Consider the following 20,906-nt stretch of genomic DNA (forward strand, 5'->3'; position numbering starts at 1 on the left):
TAAGATCCTTAAACTTTAGCCTTTTTATGCTGATGTCTTGCTGATGTGTAGCCCCATACTAAGCACCTAAAACTTAGCACCTCTCTGCGTTTCGGCAATAAATTAGCATTTAGCCATTAGCAATAAATAAATTAGCGATAAATAGTAGTTAAGTACAATAAATAGTCGATTCGAGTTTGTGAAACGCAGCCGATTGCAAGAAATTTGACACAAACATTTTGATACAAAATTATTTGGCAAGTCTGCAGGAAATATTATGGCTACGTTTCCTACATATACGTATAAAGCAGCTCGAAGCATCAATAAATAATACAATCAATAAATAAAATGGTAGAATAAAAGTTATAAATGCACTTCAATTTGCCTCAGTTATAGACTTAGATTTTAGATACTCATATGCAAGAGATATTCACTACACACAAAAAAAATTAGCCTAATTTGCGCTAAAGAGAAGAATTCTAAAAATTTACTACAATTTTTGCTGCTAAATTATTGATTTTGTCTATGCAATGCGCAGTTTTAAAATGCTGGAACATTTCTTCCAGTTCATTTAAAAGCGCGCATTTGAAATGCAATCAGTTCGATTATTTTTTTGCGTATTCGATTGCGTATTCGATTATATTACGTGTTAATTAAATTAAGCTTAAACTAAATTTTACGTAGAATTAAACTATGAATTTTTCAAATGATTTTCATGCATCGCTGCTTGGCGATTATGTATGTATATGTGCTATTCAAGTCTCATCGAATCTTTTGAAGCTTTCGAGGCATATTGCGTTTGTTCCCAGCTAATTGTGAGAGCTATCCGATACCCATCTTAGTACTGCTGACCATAGCGTCCATTCATGCCGCTGTCGTATAGCTTGCTCAGCGTATCCTTGGCGCTGCTCACATGCGACGCTGCAGCGCTGCCACCTGATGGTGGGGGTGGTCCATATAGAATGGTGGGCGCACCATATGTGATGGTTGGCGTGGGGTCCTGCTGATACAGATAGCGCTCCTTGCGAGTGCGTCGCTGAACGGTCTTCCAAATGCCAAAGATGCTCAGCTGGGCGAGCAGAAACAGTGAACCGGCAAAGATCAGACCTGCAAATGAAGATGGGAAAGAGCAAGAGTTAGATTAGAACCAAAACTGGATTAACGGCATGCTTATCAAAACAGGAAAATGAGCAAGAGCGAATGGCAGATAATGAGGAACCAGTGCAACAAGGAAGCAACAACGAAACCAACCGACTTAGTTATCAAAGAAAACAAAAGTGTACGCCACTTGACCCAGTTCACTCGCTTAGCTCTGGCCAAGAGCGGCGCTGCCTTGGGCTACCGCGTCGAGCAAAAACGAAACCAACGACCGACCAAGTGACCAACTTTGACAGCAACAAGTTGAAGATCAACAAAAACAATGAGAAAATAAAGCAGCGACAATTTAGTGCATGAGTTGCATATTTCTTTTATTTTTTATATTTATTTTTTTGTTTTTCGGCCAAGGCTTCACTTTTCATGTTCTCCTACACGCGGCGGGGCATGCACTCAAAAGTGCAACATGCCACATAAATAAGCCGCAACAGAGAGACCGGAGATGGTAGATTGGGAGTAAAACCAACGGCCAATGGACAGAGGAAATTCGAAATGCCAATGCCAATGCCAATGGTAGAAATCGGGTGAAAGTGCCGACAAAGTGCAGAGCAAACTGTTCCTCCGTTCGTTTGCTTGCATGCGTTGTCGTCCAGTTCACGAAATTCTGAATTTAAGAGCAACGATGACAACGACGATGATGATGATTATGATGATGATGATGATGATGACGACGACGACTTTGCTGATGACTATCACAGATTACAGCGTACATATGCATGCTGCTGTTGTTGTTGGTGGTGTTGTACATCAAATGCCCATAAAAAGTAAGCGCCGACGGCTTAAGACCAACAAACACACACATACAAACAACCAAATGTAACCTAACGTACAAGAGCAACAACAAACAACAGCGTTGTTGTTGTTGTCGTGGTCGTCATCGTTGTCGTGGTCTGTTGGCAATGACTTTAACGAGTTTCAATAACAAAGCGCACGCACTTGAGCTTTTATTTATGTGCTTGGTTTACCTTTTATCTGTTTGTCCATCTCTCTCACCCTCTCGCTCAGTCTGTCTGTCGGTCTGTCTCTCTCTCTCTGTCTGTCAGTTTGCCTGTGCGTATACACAACAACAACAACAACAACAACAACAAATACATGAAATTATTACAATTACGATAAACGGTAAGTCAGCGAGCTCGGGGGCACCCACAAAAGCAATCAAATAGTAAACAATTTCAAAATAAACTCAAAACAACAACAACAATAAATACAAACAGCTTAGAACAATGAACAAGATCGGCACGTTGTTGTTTTCGACTTTAACACTATGGGAACCAGTGCACAAATCGGATGTGCATCATGTTGCATCTGAGATGAAAGCGAGGAAAACTTGATTGGACACATATTGAAAAAGCTGAACATTGGACTTATTGTTATTGGCGGGGAAAGTGAAGGAAACCAATCAGGAAAAGGGATATTAAATGAAAGTGAAGAGAGTAAATCGCTTGGTTTGAGTTGAATTAGAAATAATTGAGACATTATGAGTCTGTCTAAAGGAAATGTAAACTAAAAAGTGGGATAAAGAATGCTTCGATTTTCGGGAATTTTTTTTCCATTTTAATTAATTAACTTTTAATCGTGTGCATAGGAAATAGTTACGAGCTATAGGGATAATACATAAATATCACTGACTCCTATAGCCCTTGACTCGTCCATCTCGTTGTTTAGTTGCCTGACCGTTATAAAGTATTTTAAGATGTTTAATATTGAGTAATATGAAATTGACATAAATTGTTCAAAACCTACTTTCATAAAGAGTTTCTCCATGTTCTTGTTCTATGTAAACGCTACTGTGTGGAAGTTTAAGAAGACGGCGAGGCTCAAAATAGAAATCAAACTAAATAAACCTTAACTGAATTATGAGTATAAGTTAACTGATTATTTTAAAAATGATTTGCCTAAATAAGTCGCATTAAATATGTAAAAAAATTTCCTGTTTTTAGGCCAATTTATTTTTTTAAATCCTAATAGTTTGCATTCACATCAAACATAATAACTTAACCAAAACAAATTTACAGATAATTGAAGCGTTCTATAAACTTCAAATTGTAGACTTGAAAATTGATCAGTTTAAGCTTATGGCTGAGATTATAATTATGGCCGGGTAGATTACAGACAGAATCATTGGAATGGAGTTATGAAGAATGCATAATTCAAATAAATTTGTATAAATTATGGAGTATATATAGAGCTGGCCGCTAGATTGATTGCCGCATGCCACATGCCACACGCATTAATATTAACCGGGCACTCGCTCAAGCTCAAGCTCAAGCTTTAGCTCAAGCACTCGCTCTAAATCTTCAATGTGTGTGGTAAATGAGCTTAAACTGAGGAGAAAACCGTTGCTCTAATTGCGGCCAATGAGCTCGACGCGCTTCGCTTTGCTGTGCAGCGCGTAATTGCAACAGAAATTGATGTGGCTGCCGCTGCTGCATCTGGGGACCAAATGAACCTAGAGCAGCAGCAGCCACAGCAGCTGGACCTGCTGCCGTCTAACAAGCTGTAAATTTAACGCTTCAACGTTGCATTTGATATTAATGCGCCATGTCCAACGCGCATGGCAATTGCTCCACAAACCTCCACAATGCTCTACAATGACAACTGCATAACGATGGAGAAAGGGGGCAGCGCGGGGCTTAGCTAACTGTGCAAACTGTTCGCGCCGCACGAAAATGAGGCGTGCAGTAATGCGGCAGCAGCAGCAGCAGCAGGAAAAGCCGCAGCCACAGCATCTCATCCTGCACAGCTGGCGCAGCACATCACATTGAACCAGTGACCTGGTCGTGAGCCGGCGACACTGCGGCGTCAGCATCGCCATCGGCATCGGTTTCGGCATTGGCATTGGTTTCGGTATTAGCATTTGCATCATAACTTGTTGGCAGCCAGAGCTGTACACGTTCTAGACATGAGCCACATAGCTAGAGAATCCAATTTATTTCTCATGCAGTCGTCAGTGGCAATGATGAAAAATTGATTCATTATCAAAATTAGCGAGCAGCCAACAATGGCCAAAACAAGCCGCTGGCTCACGACGCAGCAGGCAACTGGCAACTGGCAGGCGGACAGCTGGCCGCAGCCACCAAAACGCATTCGCATTCGCATCCTCAGTTGCAGCCATCCGCCACCCGCTGGCTGCAGCAGCACGACGTCAACAACGTTCTCCGGCTTGTCTATGCAAATCAGCGCGCAGAAGCAGCAGCAGCTGAAGCGGGAACAGCAGCAGCAGCATCAACTTTGGATGCTTTGATTCGCTCTTGATTGGGCATTTTCACAGAGGGAGCAAAACTTACCATAGCCATTAAGACAAGTGAGCTTGTCCTGAGGAACGCCCGCGTAGGCCTTCTCATGGGGCTCGGCAGCATTCTGGCCGGCGTCGCTGCCATCCTCGGCCTGGAAGCCAAACTTGTCTGTGATTTGTATGGACTGCACGAGCAGTATGTTATCATCGGCTGGGGCTTGGTTAACATCGCGGCGCTCGCGTTGCTGGCGTGTGCTGACCATGAACTCGGCTGTGAATTTGCAAGCAGTTAGCAACGTAATGAGCCACGGCCAGAAGCCAAAAGTCAGTCAGCCGCTGGGCGATACTTACCACCATCGGTGCCATTCACCACGGAGCGCTTCCTGCGGCCATAGGAGACAAGAGATTTCAATTCGCCGCTGGCGCCATCTTCGCTATCGCAAATGACAGGCTCGCAGCGTGGAATGCAGGGCGTTACCAGGGCGCGGAACTGTACCACCTCGCTAGATGGGAACTTGAACGCATCGAACTGAGAGAGCAGCACCTTGCGATTGTGCGAGAGCTTCTGTATGGTGCCCATGATGTATTGATCGGTAGGGCAGCCATTAGCATCGATCAGCGTAATCTCGGCGCTGTCCGAGCCATCCATGGCGACCAGTTCGCGCACAAAGATCTCGTACGGGCTGTTCTGTTCAACGATCTCGAAACGGAGCGCCAGAGGATCACCGACCTCGGCGATGCGCTTCATGTCGCTGCCATCGCGTGAGGTGATCTTCATAATGACATTCGGTGAATCGATGGTTATCTCCTCGCTAAGCGACGATTCGATCTCGCCAGTGACACCCAAGTCCACATCGTTCAGCACCGTCTTGTTGGTCAAATCATACTGACAGCTGACAGCCAGGCCCAGATCAGAGGAGGTGACAATCATGGAATGATGCTGTATAACAATATCGTTCATATAACGACCATAGGCACTCTGGCGCACATTGCACTCGAGATCGTTGTAGCCCATGCGGAAATCAAACTCCAGCGATTTGTCCACGCTTACGGAGCAAGACTTGGGAGCTCCCTTGGCGTAGACCTTGCCATCGAACAGCTTGGAGGTGCGTATCTTGGTGATCATCTCACCGGAACGGCACTCGATAGACACATTGTAGCAGGCGGACAGCTCATAGGTGGCTGCTTCGGGCACATCCAGATAGGGATCCATCACATCCGTCAATGTGGCGCGACTGTGATGCGACAGACGGCAGACCATGTCGCCAGTGTCATTGTAGTCATACGAGTGGCATCTGTCAGAGTTGGAGCTGTGAGAACCATTCATTAACTTGTTTAATGCGGTGGCTTTACCTGTAAGGCGAGTTAAGGCACAGATCGCGACATTCATCAATGGTGTTAATGTCCTGATAAACGGAATCCACTGTCTTTAGAATCTTGCCCGAGATACGCTTGAATTCGCACAGCTTGCTGGGCTCCTCAGCACAATTATTCTCCAGATAGTCGGCGCCTTCATAAGCTTCAACGCTGTTGCCCGCCGATAGCGTGATGCGATCCATGTCTGAGAGCTCACACAGGCCGGAATGGCGATAAAAGTTGGCCGAGCTGCGCAAGGCGAGAGTTATGAGCGGCAGAGGTGTACGCATTCAGATAGGTAGTAGAATAGGTTGAAGGTATTTTTGTTTTGTTTTTAGAAAGAGCAAGATAAAGAAAGAATGTGAAGATATAGCATTAGGTACAGTGTGTAGAAAGGTGTCAGTTATATAGAAAGCTACTCGAAGCAAGTGAAGATTTGTCGTTAAACTATATCTATACAGGCTACTTTAAGCTAGCTCAATTATAATAGAATAATGATTTCAGTAATTCGAGGTAATAATTAAGACAAGAATAAGAATATCTAAATTAAGTTCTCCTTTTTTTATTTAACCCTTAAACATTATTGAATTTAACTTTCTAATACTGTTATTTACTTCCGGATTTTATCTTTTATTCAAACTAGTCTCTAATGTGAACTAGCCTAACAGAGATTCTTATATTTATAAACTTTATCATTGCAATCTTTTCAGTATTTAAGCTATGCTAGTCGAGAGTTGCTTGTAACTTCTTCTGTATATCTTAATTACTTATAGGATTTGTATGAATTTGTTTTTATCTTTAGGTAAGAGTTAGGTTTTCCTCTGTGTACTTCATCAATACTATCTCAATTGAAATCTAAATCTATTTGACAGGCGCTTCTGCTAAGCTTCTTATCACAAATCAATGCCATTACTGGTATCGCATTTAACAGTTCATTTACACCCTTATCTTGATCGAACCAGTTCTCAATTTAAAGTGTCTGTTTAGTAGCCTAGTAACACCTGTGGCACGACGATATCATGTTTCTGAATATACATAACTGGATCAACTTGTGTAGAGATTATGTAATGGCAATCTAAACAGCTGATGGCTGCATCCTGTTCATCTTCACTTGACTTACCGGCACGTAAACTCCGTTTCACCCAGGCAGAGTTCCAAGCAGTCGCGACGCGACAGCACCGTCTGACTAGATTTGACATGTTCGGGCAGGCGGTAACCTTGAACGCGATCAACGCACCAGGCCTTGGAGCAAGGACGCACGCCCAAACACGATTTCTGTGCGTAGATCGTAAAAACCGGAAATTGTGAGCGCGAAAGTGAACCTGCAAAAGAGCCAAGCCAAAAACATTAAATGGTGCTAGTAGTGTGTGGTGCGTGTGGTGCGTTTTACGCACACGCCCCTTCACTGCAAAGTAACAGGCGTTGAGAAACATAGCAGCAGCAAATGCAACGGCAACGGCAACGGCAACGGCTACGACAACTGCAATAGCAACGGCAACAGCGACAAGGCTGGCCTGAAATTATGCGTTAGCGCAACGCCAATGCCAAAAGCCAGTTTGCAGAATAGGCAAAATCTAGTTTGCCTGGGCCCAGGCCAACTTGGAGCCGTCGTCTGTCGTCTGTCGTCTGCCGTCCGTCGTCGTCGCTCTGTCTGCTGGCCTGCCTGCCTGCTTGCCAAATCATGCGTAAAACCAAAGGCGTGTTTCGCACTGCGGCTGACGCTGGTGATTTATGCGCCAGCGCCTTGGCCACCATGAACTAGAACTCAATAATTGAATGAACGAGCGGCCAACTAAATTATTGAACTTTCTTTGGCACACAAAACAGCAGCTGCAGCAGCACAAGTTGCAACAGCAACAGATTCTCACACTTTCTAACTCACCTGGCAATTTATCGGCGGTCGTCTTGAACAGCACACACAAGCCGGTTTCATAGTTGACAGAACTGCAGGACTCATTGCTCTGACAAGCCTCCAAGCAGTCCGTAAGCATCAGCGTGCCGGGTAGTGTATCCAACATTTTTGAGGGTGCCGACAATACGTAGCTGCAGGAGAGAAAAGAGATGTGACTGGTTATAAAGCTTCAAAACTTGATTACACTAATCCCTGCTGGTATCGAAAGTAAACAACGAATTTTTGTGTGTCATTTGGAAGAATTACAATTTCAGCTCTGCCAAACACATTTACACAAACTTCTATTTTTTTCCCATACTTCAAATGTTCATCAATATCCAAGCAGTAAACATTAATTTAAATTGATTAATTCGTAAAGTCTTTTAATCCAATTTGATTAGTCAGTAACAGCTCGAGCGTGTCGAAAAGAAAAATGAAAGTATACCTTAATCGCATTTACCAGATATAACGTCATGGGGCCCCCGCATAACTGGCTTATGAGTAAGCGGCTAAACAAAAGACTCAGGCAACGAACTTGCTGCTGTCGGCAGCAGCTGCTGCGATGAAAGAAAGCTCATAAGCAGCTGCTGTCGACGCGCTCTTGTGTATTGAGTTTGCCTGACATCCAAACAAACCATGTGATTAGACAAGCCTCGTTTCGCCCACATAAAACGACCCCCTTCCCGCCGTAATACCTGCCACCTGCTTGGGGCCTTATAACATTTACATTGGATGCCGTTAGGTCGCAATTCTATGCAAATCAGTTAATTGGACGAAATCTGAGACTGTAACTTGCAGTTCATTAGCATTCATTAAATTGGGCGGACATAAGCCCGATTGGAATATACGTAAAAGTAAAAATAAGGCACATTTCTGAATTACGTTAGCTTGGAAATTTGACTTTGCTTTGGCATTATGCTTAGGTTTATGACATTTACCCGGTAATTATCTCGAAGCCAATCATATCTGGATCGCACTCCTCGTCCGTCTCAGGCGCTTTGTCTGTCTTGGCCTCTGGCTGTGCGTCATTTTGTGGCTGCAGCGGCTTGGGCAGCTCGCTGTTGCTAATCGCGCTGTTGGTGCTGCTGACCAGCGGTGCTGCCTCCACGCTCTGTTCGCTGGTGGTGGTTGTTGTAGTGGAGCTGCTGCTGCTGCTGGCACTGCTGCTTGTTGTGGCAGCTGTAGCTGCCGGCGCTGGCGTCACATTGGTGCGTGGAATTGTTTGCTTGGCCGGCTTGACAGGACGCTTCGTTTTGCGCACGGCGTTGGCGTCACTCGCAATTAGGCAGAGCAATAGCAGAAAAGTGCAACGGCGTAGAAACATTTTGCCTAGAAGAGAGCAGACAAAAATAGAGGGCAGGCGTTAGTCGGGGGGGCATTGGCAAAATGTTAATTAGGCTAACTAATTTCACGTTACGCGTAATTTATGTAATTCCTGTTGTGCATTTTATTAGTTGTTGCATATTAGGCTGCCACGCTGCATGTGGTGCACAAATAACAACAACTGAGCGAACGGCACTTTTTTGTTTTTTGTTTTCTGTTCCTGCTTGTGCGCCTGTCTCCGGCAGATGTTGCACGTTGGCTGTGTGTGCGCAAGCATTAATTGCTTGGCTTGTAAGGTCTTACAGAGTTTAATTAAAGCAACAGTTGGCTAGCAATGTTTGCGCTTGTTATTGTACAACAATAAAAAGAAATGTTTAAGGCCGCCGCCACGGGCAAGCTGGATGTGTGAAATGTGTTGACGCCTGGGAAAGGTAGAGCCACTTTTTTGTTGACCCGCAATCGAGAGCAACAAGCTTACGGGGGAGTCTGCGTGTAGGCGTTTTGAAATGATATCAAGCTGTGAGACACCATTTTCACCTACCACGAAATCAAAACATTTTACGACCATATAAATCGCATCAGCAACACATTTACCAATCTGGAAGATATCTCCAATGCTCTCTAATTTCGAGTTGAACTTAGTTCTTTGGCTATATATGTTTTGTAAGCTTTCTCGCTTATGCAATCATACATTACAACGTTGGCAATCAAAACTTTTTATGTCTGTCATTAATCTGGCAAATCCTAACTGCGTGAAAGTGAAAAGCGCAGAGTGTTTGCTCTGATTGCTCTGCAACGTGTTCAGTTTTATGGCCAAAACACAGTTAACGGCCAACTGTGTGTGTTGAGTGGCAAACAAAAGGCCACAAAAAACGTTGCCAGGCGTGTGTAGTAGCAACAGCTGTGAGATAATCTTTTCTCATTATTTGCAACAGGCAATCGACACTGGTAACAACAACAGCTTTTGCTGTTAATAAGAGGGTGGCGTGAGAAATATGTTTTGATTGAATTCCATGATAATGTGCGGCGCGGCGGCACTTGTTGTTGTTCTGTTACATAATTAATTACGGGGGTGCGTTCGATGCGCCATCTAGCGGCGTGGCATGCAAAACAAGTGCACCGCCTGCCGCGCTCACACATAAATTATGAAAAGCCAAACAACAGCGACAAGTACCGTTAAGTTAATAACATGCCTTAAGACCTGTACTGAAACACAATACCCTCTCACACACACACATAAACTAAAACTAAAACTAGAAAAATAGGGAAAAAAGTGCGGGCTACGGCATTGGTAAAACTCAGCTGGCACCCGATTCATTACGGGAACACTCACTTCCACTTGCAATTAGTTCTATGAATGAATTTATGCTAATTATAGGCTGCCAGGCAAGCGGCGTCCCATCGACCGACACGCTTTTAATAACCCACTGGCTGTGCTTATATTTTGGGCAAGATTTGTAAAAGTTTCATTGTAGTTGCGCGGCCTCAGACTCGGCATCACCTGCTAACCCACAAATATAATGAGCCATTGACCGAACGCCCCGTAAAGCGGGCACAGCTACTTACAAAAACAAAAAAACAAAAGGAAAAACTAAAAAATAATAATAATAGTTAGAAAACTAAGAAACGAACGGTACACACGCATGCGGCCTGTGTGTGGCATGCGGTTAGAATCGAACCTTGCGGTCGACGCTCCAGTCCGGGGGCCTTGCTGCATATTACGAATTTCCATGTGAGTGACCATATCAAAGTCCCCAAAGAAGCGAAACACAAAAACATTTTAATTAACATTGAAGTAATTTTGGGTTTAACGTTTCGGCCGTTTTGGATCTTGCGTATCTTGGTTCTGGACTTTGCTTTGGTTTCCGTTGATGTTTTTCCATAGATATGTCTATCAATTTCACTAATTGAACGTTAACAAGCCGATCGCCTTGGGAGCCGGTAGCTGCCAGCTACGAATTCTGTTCGGCGCATCTATCAATCATGTTGTAAACAGGTCTTTCTTTGGGGTGGGGCTTGATGTCTGTGGCTGCCCGTAAGCAGCTTAATGCTCTTGAGTTATTTGATGAGCTGTGTGTGCTGTATGAGAAGTTCTGGCCAAAGAACTTGAACTAAGCAGCTAACCCTAAAGATAATCATAAGTGAAGGGTTGCTCAACCGTTCCATTACATGGCTAATGGTTTTCTCTGCCTCAATCTAAAATCATTAGATTCGCACAAACAAAAGACTTAGGCAACGAACCTGGTGTGATTGATATTTGATCTAGGCCTTGCAATTGTATTGTGAATGGATTTTGTACGGCCATTAACCCAATTTCAGGCCTATACACTTTGGCCACCACCACAAGCTCCAACTCAAACTCATTTAAATTGAAATTCAATTAGACCTTTAGCCGGAGGGCTTATCAAATTCTATTTGAGTTGACCATTAAAACAAATGACTTAGGCAACGAACTTGCTCGTGCTTAACTAATCAAAAGCTCTTTAATTATTATGCACATCATGCATAAACGCACTCACTAATTGTTTTTGCATGTCATCTGTCCGACTCCACGATTGCCTCTTATCAATGTGCAGCATCCGAAATAGAGTTTCAGAGTTGAAAACATGTTCGAGTTCTTTAACCATATTTGCCATAGTTTCTTGCATTGGGAATGACATTATCTTTAAGCTAAACAGCGCCATTTGCATTGCTAAATGGAGACCCGTTCTGTATCTCTCACCCGTCCCACCCCTCCTTTTCTCTATCCTTTTCGCTGTGTCTTCCTTACCCCGCATTATCGCGGCGCATTGTTGAAATTCTTTTGCATGTCAGGCGCATTTGTGTGGGGCTCCCGTTACTTTAGCTGGTTCAGTCGTTCAGTTGATGTTGTTGGTGCTGTTGTTGGCCAATCGCGCTATGTATTTATGCGCCGCATACATTGTTAGTTATGCAACAACAGCGAACAGCAACAACTAACAGCTGGAGTCCACTTATGCTGCATGACAACTGCAACATCTCGACGACAACGAAAGACAACAACGATGGAGGACAATCATTGGCGGGCATCAATGGCAGGCCTACATTTCAATGTCAGCCAAGTGCCCAGCGCTACCAATCAAGTTGTTAACTATGCAAAGCAATAAATTGCAACGGCCGACCAGCAATAGCAACAGCAAATGCAACAGCAACAATTGTTATGAACTGAACTTTAAATAACAATCAGCCAAGTGCCGTTAAATGAATGCGACATTGTGTAGCCAAGCGAGGCGAAGCCAAAGCAAAGTCAAAGCCAGCAGGTAAATCGGCCCAGCATATTAATTTACCTCGCACAACTTAAAGCTGAAATATTTGCATAATAAACGCCAACGCCTTGGCCATGGCCATGGACATGCTCATGGCACCATCCTGGCCTGACTGGCCTGTCCAGCCCAAGCGCTTGCCCTGGGTAAAGCGCATTCTCATTGCCGGCAATAAGTTTTAGCGTCAAGTGAATTGGTAACACGGACCGCTGACTGCACGCGGCCACTGCGGCTAGCTTTTTGCTCACCTCGTACATTTCCGAAAACTAATGGCCAGCCAACAGTGATAATTTATCACTGGCCAGCAGCCGGACATGCACGTGAACTGCTCCAGACTTTTCAACGGTCTCAACGGTACTTGCCACAGACAATGCACAGCCGCGCTGCACACTCAATTTGCTGCCGGCAAGACCGCAGTTCCCCGCGCACAATCAAATTGATATTTGCTGCTATATTTAGTTTATGATAATGCCGCCGACTTGAACGCTGCTCTGCTCACGGTCAGCACTTTGCCCAGCTTTGATAATATTCTGCTTCCTTTCCAGCATTGCCTGACCGTGCATTTTTCAGCGCACCACAAAGGCTTCTATTTATTATCGTGGGCTCTCAGCTTTTGCCTAATATCTCATATTGGGTTCGTTTGGGTGCATTTGTGTTGTGGCTCACTGTTGGCCATGGGAGAGTGTTGATTTTTTTTTACTATATTTAAAACGCCTGAATTTTATGGCTTAAAAGTCAATTAGCAATCAATTTAATGTTAATTTAAAATTGAAAACCTTTGGGCCTTGCATGCAAATCAATTGTATATGCACATGAAATATAAACACTTCTTCATCTATGGGTACGTCTCCTATAAAGTTTTTTTTAGCAGTTGACCAAGCACTTGATGGGTCTTGGGGCGTTTAATTATTTAAAAAAACTTAATTAGCAGTTTTTCCCATGTTAGTCAAGGGAAATTCGTTCTTGTGAGGCTTCTGTATATTTTCGCGAAATTAGGAAGCATGGAAAAACATATATAAAAAAAAGCTTAATTACGAGTATAAATGAATTAAAGGAATACTGGATCCATACACTAGTCTAAGATTTGAACTCGGACTTTTTTTTCATTTGCTTCAAGAACTTGCTATAAAATAAAATTTTAGTAGATACATATAAAGCCATAATGCGTTTATAGAGAACTTTATAAAACCCTTTATAGAATTGTAATTGGTGCATAAAAAGCGTAATTTGTTTTACAATTCCTAACGGTATATAATTTTTGTAAGAACTGCATATCCATTTATCCATACTTTTTCTAAAAATTCACTTTGTAGATTTATCTCTTGAAGACAAACCTTTTTCCATTTGTCCCTTTATTCCACATAACCAATTGGCTTGGCTAATTGTGTTTGCCATTTATAATCATTTATGATCATTTATAATGCAATGACACACAAACTCTATGTGATGCTGTTGGATCGAGCCATGTTTGAGTCGCATGCCCATAAACATAACACTTAGAAACCCATAAAAAGACACTAGCTACAACTTAATCTTCATCAGCCGCCCAGACAGTGGAGACACGTCCATAGGTAGGCAATTAACACTTGACATTCTTTTCACTTTTTTTTTTTGTGGACATTGTTGTTTGCTGTTGTTTGTGATATGCTTTAGGCACCATAAAATCCAGCACTAATCGCGCCATAAAAACACATTTTATTTGAGGTACGTGACAAAGAACTTTATGACAACTGGCTTTAGGCTATGCGGCTCTGCGATTCCACGGCCTGCATTCTTTCAACTCGTATCGCTGTGCAGCGTGTGCCACACACTTTTCGCTTTCCTTTATCTTTATCTTATGGCCCTTGGTTCGGGGTCGACGACGCGGTCAGCTTTATGAAAGTTGCAGCCTAGTTTTTCGCCGTTCTTTCGAAGCGTTGACACTTTCATTCGCCGTGGCATCGAATTCTACTTGAGCGCTAATTTGAGTCAATAAAAAAACGCTTAACCACAATTAAAAATTCTAGAAAACTGGCTCAAATCATAGCATTATGCATAGTTAGAAAGCTGACAGCTAGCGGCTAGCAGGCAAATTAAATGGAAACAGTTGGCAAAATAGTGTATTTTTCCATTTCTGTAACTGTATGCAATTTCTAATGGCCCGCTGTGGCGCTGTGGCTTGGCACGTGTCGTATAATTAGTTGCTGCGGCTCCTAAATTCTTGGCCTAAAAGTAAAATTCATAAAGCTGGAAGAGCCGAAAAGCTGACAGCACACATAAATCCCAATGTTGCACACACAAAACACACAAAAAAATAAAAAAAAGAAGTAGGAAACGGCGGACAACAAATTGAAAAGCGCACGCCAAAGCCGCATCATCATCAGCTGCAGCAAAAGCAGCAACAGTCGCAGCCGAAGTCGCAACAACTGGCTCCGGTTTCTGGAAATGATGCTGTTGAAACCAGGTCGAAGCGGCAAAGTTGCAGCCATAAATGTTTTTAAGAACGACGAAACGGGTGGCAACTCCCACAGCCAAAGATATATGTCTAACTGTAGCATGTGCGCATGTGTGTGTGTATACATATATATCTGTGTGAGTGTGTGAGTGTGTGTGTGTCTGTGTGCGTTGCCAATTTACGACTCAATCAAATGCAAATGCATTTTTAAGCACATTTCTTTGGGCGGCCACCTGCTGCTGACCTAATTCTACAAACTGTTATAAATTGCGTGAAAATGCATTACGCAAGTACAAAAGGCTGTGAATTGTGGCAGCGGCAGCAGCGGCAGCAGCTTGCTCCCCCGCACCACCGAACACCGCACCACCGTATCACCGCAACCCACAACAGCCACAACAATGCGGCTGCCTGACTTTGCTCAACATTGTTGGCTAATTTATGCAACGCCATTGCCTTGGTGGCAACTTGCAGGTGGCTGCTGAGCAGCGGTGCACGTAACTGTCAACATGGCGCAAACTAACTGTAAACTGTTGCACTGTACCACCCACCCACCGGCTGCGCAGCTAATTGCCAACGCTTGGCATTTAAGCCAATTTGAGCGCAATATTCATGGCAAACAATATTCTCAACGCCAAACGTTGAAGCTGAGTAGCTGCATACTAGCTGACTAATAAATTTGTTAGCTCAAATGACGGCCTGCCTACTTTCCTGGCCTGACTATTAGAATGTGCCATTAACCCATTTCCAACTGGCCTAACCATGGCATGGCAGATGCACACAGCATGTACAAAAAAAAAAAAAGAAAAATAAAAATAAAAAACAAACAGGCGACAAAACTTTCAAACTGCATACAAGTTTTTTCGGCCTTAACCGTTCGACGACCAACGATCCTCCTTATAGTCCACACACATAAAAACAATTACAGAGATTTAACAAACCTCTATGCATACACGTTAATAATTCAATAGAGCAGAAACTATCAGGCAGTTGTCAAGTAATGGCAAATTTCCATAAAAATTTACTTTTACACAGCGATATATTTATATTTTTTTTTTCCATTTATTTCTGCTTTTTATATTTTTTTTTTATATATATTATTATTTTTTATATATATTTCTACTACTATTAAGATATAACCTTGAAAATTAATATATGATTTGTTTAATATGCTAACTAACTTGATAAGAAAACCATGCTATATACAGGATTTATAGAAGAAACTAAAAGTTCTGGTACCATAAAGTTTGGTATGAAGCTTCATCTCTACCGAAAGCAGGCAGCGCACGCTCCTAAATACCCATGTATTTGCATGTTTGAGTGTGTGTATAACTGTTGGAATGTATGTAAATACTGGAACTGTGAACAGCTGGTATCTGGCAGTCAAGTAAACTTGACTAAAGTACACTTGCCTGTATTCCTCTGTCTCTGGACACCTCTTGAGATATAAGTCTCAGATGAGAGCAAACATTTTATCCTAACAGACGTATATTCAACTTTCGGATCGAGCGTTGGTTCAACTTAAGATCAATTATAGCCCAAACTTCTTGCAATGACAAAAAAATATAAATTTTTTTTGTTTGTTGGTTTTTGTGGCATTTGATGGGTTAAGCGGCATTCGGCAGCTCAAACAAGAAGTGCAACAAGTTTTTTCTGTCGTGTCCACTTGGTTGCACAAACATTAAGATTGGCCTCGCCGAACAGGTAAAAAAAACGCCAACAACAACTGCAATAACAACAAAGCCATTGCATTTGTTTTGTTAGCCAGTTGCATTGACTGATTGATAGACTGAGTGCCGAGTTCTATGCGCAATGCCAACTGTTGCTTGGTCTATACGCTGCTGTCTTAGCTGGGGTTTTAGCCTTATGATTTTGCCTTTGCCGACGCCGTTGCGCTAATTTGTTGGCATTGGCAATGCGGCGCAGGAAATGCAGACGCTGCATGCCAGACAAAAGATGCCGACGACGTGGCCAGCGCTCACAGAGATTCCAGATTCCAGGCAATCTCTGTTGATTTATTAGCCATCATTACATACATGCACACACGCCATACCGATCGTCTCTCGGGCAATCAAAATCAATATCTCAGACTCAGCTGCGGTTTATTTTTATTTATACTTTTTTTGCACTTCCGCTTCCAACGGAAGAGATAAATGCCATGGCCAAAAAAGAGAAACATAGAGGCAATTTGGTCAACTGGAACAGCAGACAAACACTTTGGCCAAAAATGGCCAGTAGCCCAATTGCAGTAGCCCGCATAAGTGCAGCACTCATTATATAATTTGCACATAAAAAGCTATTGGCGGCCAAGCTGGCTGAGATTTATGGCCAACTGGCAGGCACTAGGCACTAGGCACCAGGCAACGGGCAATAGGCTGGCAGCAACAGTTGCCCATTTCTGGGCACCAAAAGCCACCGTTCTCAATGCGTCTTTTAAAACGCAATAAATATTAAAGTCACTGCTCTGCGTGCCGTTTATTGTGGAATACGAGACGAGGCTCTGGAACACCACCAACACTATCAGCACCACCAGCCAGCCCGCCAAACCATTGAAGGCCGCGCACAAGTGGGACAGCCAACGGCTTTGCAGGCGCATGCAATCTTGGCTAAGAGGCAAAGGCTGCGGTGTTGGTGCAGTGGCAGCAGAGGCTGCTGCTGCTGCTGCACTAGAGTTCTCCATTTCTGTTGATATTCATTGCACAATTACGCCTTGCCTTATATATACGTACAATATACATATTGTTTATATAGCACGCTAATTTATTCAGTGTTTGTGTGCGAATTGTGTGAAAAGAGCGACTATAGAAACCCAAGTTAGAGGATGTTGACTGTGCTCGACGAAAAGATAGCCTGTAACAAGCTCTAGCATGCATTCATGCTCATATATGCTTTTATATGTATTAGACAAATATAGAACTCTTGACTTGAAATAACTTTCTTAGATTATTTCTATTTATTATATGTTCTTTATGATACTGTCCGGATACATTTAGGTTTATAATATGATAGCATATACCAAACATGGTCTTAACGTGTCGTAAGCTTAATAGGATCGTTTAGGGAAAGTAACATAAAAAGAGAACGAGATAGATTCAGATCGACTGTTGTAACCGATACAGCATGTAAATATTCTCAAAATAATTATAGACATTTCATTTTGCCTGTTACACAAAATTTACACAACTTGATTATACCCATTTTTGTTACCCATTTTATGGCTACAGGGTATACAAAAATTTTTCTAAAGAAATTACTTTAGTTTGTGGCAGCGGAGGCGGCGGTGGCGACGGCGTCGGATGCTTTGCCTAGTTCTTGTTAGCTACTTTTGTATCTGTATCTTAGAGCGGCCCACGCCAAATTATTTTCTATTTAACTAAACACTGTGCTCAGCGCCCAGTTAGCACGCCGCTTGCTGCTCTCAAGTTGGCTAAGAAAAAGCCAAAACTGGGTCGATGATATGCACCGGGCATTGGAGCCGGCTGGAATGCTGCAGCCGCAGTCAAGGCAGAAGCAGATGCGGCCAGCGCACATTTCCTGTCTGAATAAAGAAGTTAACCAAAACGGATTTCACTTTGTTTGCATTTAATAAACATTATCGATGGCCCACAGATTGGCTAAAAACGTTTTAAGCTGAGCTTGAATTACCAGCTTGTCTTGGATCTGCACAGAACTCAATTTGCATTTGGGATTAGCTTGAAGGTGTGTGTGTACTTTGGCCAGCTTTGCTTAACGTCTATGGGTCAGCACGCCTTTGTTTATAAATTTAAGCATGGCAAATTGTTAAATATTTATGGGAAAACATAAAAAGTGGTAACAGCTGACTATTAAATGCTACCAGATACGACTACGCTAAGAGTAAGTTGTAATTGATCATAAAATTTTCTATGAAGTATCTATAAAGTTGAAATTTTCGCATTTTCAATAGATTGACAGCACTTTTGCATAGAGCCGAGGCATTAGCAATTACGGCCAAACGTAAATTGTTATTAGATACGCCTACGATAGTCATCTCTTCTCCTTTTTTTATTTATTTCGAAAGATTTGCATGATTTGGATTTCTGTGGAGTTGACAGCACTGTTGCATAATGTCAAAATGATGCTTTTTATGGGCAAGCATCAGATACGCCTAGACCTTAGGTGACCGCTATCGATTATAATATCATTTATCTTGCATAATGCAAGTTTTTACTGGGTGATTGTAAGATAGATTTCAAATTTCCTAGAGTTTTGCCTTTCTTAGTTCTTATTTGGTTGGCATCACCGCTGCATCTTGTAACATATTCTGAACTTAACATAACCTTTTATCTTTGCTTTCCACATACCTTAGCTATTGTTATTGTTGGCCAAATAAACGTTGCTGGAATCTAATGCACCCCACTCTCGACTTGTAACAGAGAATTCGTTTATATATGCTGTGTGATCTGTAAGCAAACAAATGAAAATTGTATAAATATTAGCTTGAAGTCAGTAAGAGTACGAGTACAAGTACGAGTACGGGTACAATAGTAAGTTCTGAGCCAGAAACCCACTTAAGGCTTTTCAGCTGCACGATAAAACGACAAAAGGTGGTGGAAAACAATGTGGGAGAGTGGGGGTAGCGGGCATTGAATTTCCAGTGTCTGGTCTTATCAGTGGCCTGACTGACGATAGGCATCTGTAGTTCAGCAATTGAGTTTAGTGTGACAACGTTTAACGTGAAAACGAGAACTAAATAAATAATTTTACCACTGCTGCAACAGACAAAATCTCAGATAGCGCAACGCCACAGCAACAGCTAGAGCAAGAGCAACAGCATGAGCAACAACAACAAGAACAACAACAGTCAAACAATGAGATGCAGCGATAATTTCATTATAAGAGAAAACTTAAGGCAATTGCAATGCTGAAAATATCCGTCATGACGCCAACTACAGAGCCAAAGACAACGTCGTCGACGAAGACGAAGACGACGACGAGGTTCTTTCTTTTGGATCGCTTATCTCAACTTTGAATCATCAGCAGGTGACATTGAAGTAATTTACTTGCTGCTGTTGCTGATGCTGTTGCTGTTGCAGTTGCTGTTGTACATCTCTCGTCGCTACCCACACAATTTATTTGCAACTATTTAAACGAAGCAGGCAAAGAAATCCAAGCAAACCCGCTTTTTGACTTCGTGCCGGACAAAAAAGGCCCGACTGGCGTATTATTAGCTCCCTGTGGCAGCATCACAGCCAAGTCAAGCCAAAGTCAGCCAAGTCAGCCAAGTCAGACAATGTCAGTCAGCCAGAGCACTTCTTTTGCTTTATTATTGGCTGGCAATGTCGCTGTTGTTGCAAATGTTGCTGTTGCAGTTGTAGTATCATGTTGTTGCTGCTGTTGCTGTTATTGCTGCTGCTGTTGTTGCATTTCGCATTCCATGCTAGCGAAAGTTGACCTAGTCGACGGTGTCGCTAGGCCTTGGTCGGGGCATAACTCAGCGCAGCAAATTTGCTTATAAATAACGAAATTAAATATGGCCAGCAGCAAGCTGCAACAGCAGCAGCAACAGCGGCTGCCACTTGCCTAAAAAGGCTGCCAATTTTAACACATTTGCTGCTTAAAATCGCGAGGACTCTGCGCAATGACTTCTACACTTGACCAGTTTCACTTGGCCAGCTCTCTCAGCTCAATCGAGCTAAATAACTTAAAATATGTACAATTAAAGATGCAACGCACGCGCCGCTAGCAATTCGAAATGTCTTCCATGATATTTGTGTTTTCTTAATGTTTTTTTTTTGTTTTTGTTTTTGGTTGGGTTTTTCAGTTTATTTTAAGCAACTTTCTTTTTTGTTACCAAATGCAAATTGCCCAAATTGAGTGCCGGCATTCTAACTAGCTGTTTTCAACAAGATTTGCACTTTTGCTTTTCTGATAGACACATCAAAGTCACAGCTTGGTGCTAAGAATAGTTATATACTCTATAATGAAAATCAATGAAAAATGGGCTAAGGAGATAATGGTCCTTTAAGTATCCTCATCATGAAAACTATCAATTTCGCTCTATATAACTCGATTTAAGTTGCTAGTGAAAAAGCTTTGTGGGAATGCATATGCTTGCATCTGATCTCTCAATACTAAAAGAGGAAAAGTGCTTAAGTGTGTGTGTGTTTTTAGGGTATTCAGATCGGGCTACAGATTGTCTTTTAGTCAGGCATGCTTAACAAGAGCCATCTACTTGTTTAAATCAACTGAATACTTGCAGCAACGGAAGCAACAGACATTGAACTGTAACACTTT

At 42.5% G+C, this 20,906-nt stretch overlaps 1 protein-coding gene across 1 annotated transcript; it reads right to left on the minus strand.

The window, feature by feature from the left end:
* Positions 1 to 491: 491 nt before the first annotated feature.
* nyo (nyobe) lies at positions 492 to 19,029 on the minus strand. The gene is made up of 8 exons (XM_064694080.1): positions 18,974 to 19,029; positions 8,555 to 8,945; positions 7,608 to 7,768; positions 6,846 to 7,047; positions 5,723 to 5,974; positions 4,721 to 5,664; positions 4,422 to 4,640; positions 492 to 1,086 (listed from the first exon to the last, which is right to left on the minus strand). Exons 2-8 carry the CDS (start codon positions 8,938 to 8,940, stop codon positions 818 to 820), a joined length of 2,433 nt encoding a protein of 810 aa, XP_064550150.1. The 5' UTR covers positions 8,941 to 8,945; positions 18,974 to 19,029; the 3' UTR covers positions 492 to 817.
* Positions 19,030 to 20,906: the final 1,877 nt, after the last annotated feature.

The sequence above is a fragment of the Drosophila montana genome, unplaced genomic scaffold (assembly GCF_035044405.1).
Source record: "Drosophila montana isolate Dmon_TW-CO22-7 unplaced genomic scaffold, ASM3504440v1 contig_3733_1, whole genome shotgun sequence".
NCBI lineage: Eukaryota > Metazoa > Arthropoda > Insecta > Diptera > Drosophilidae > Drosophila > Drosophila montana.

What these genes read in the sequence shown, in the direction of transcription:
- nyo (XM_064694080.1), bottom strand. Translation starts at nt 8,940, where the DNA reads ATGTTTCTACGCCGTTGCACTTTTCTGCTATTGCTCTGCCTAATTGCG. An exon ending in GGCTTCGAGATAATTACCGG is followed by an intron (nt 7,769 to 8,554) that starts GTAAATGTCATA and finishes TCTCTCCTGCAG; the next exon opens with CTACGTATTGTCGGCACCCT. An exon ending in TGCCTTAACTCGCCTTACAG is followed by an intron (nt 5,665 to 5,722) that starts GTAAAGCCACCG and finishes CAACTCTGACAG; the next exon opens with ATGCCACTCGTATGACTACA.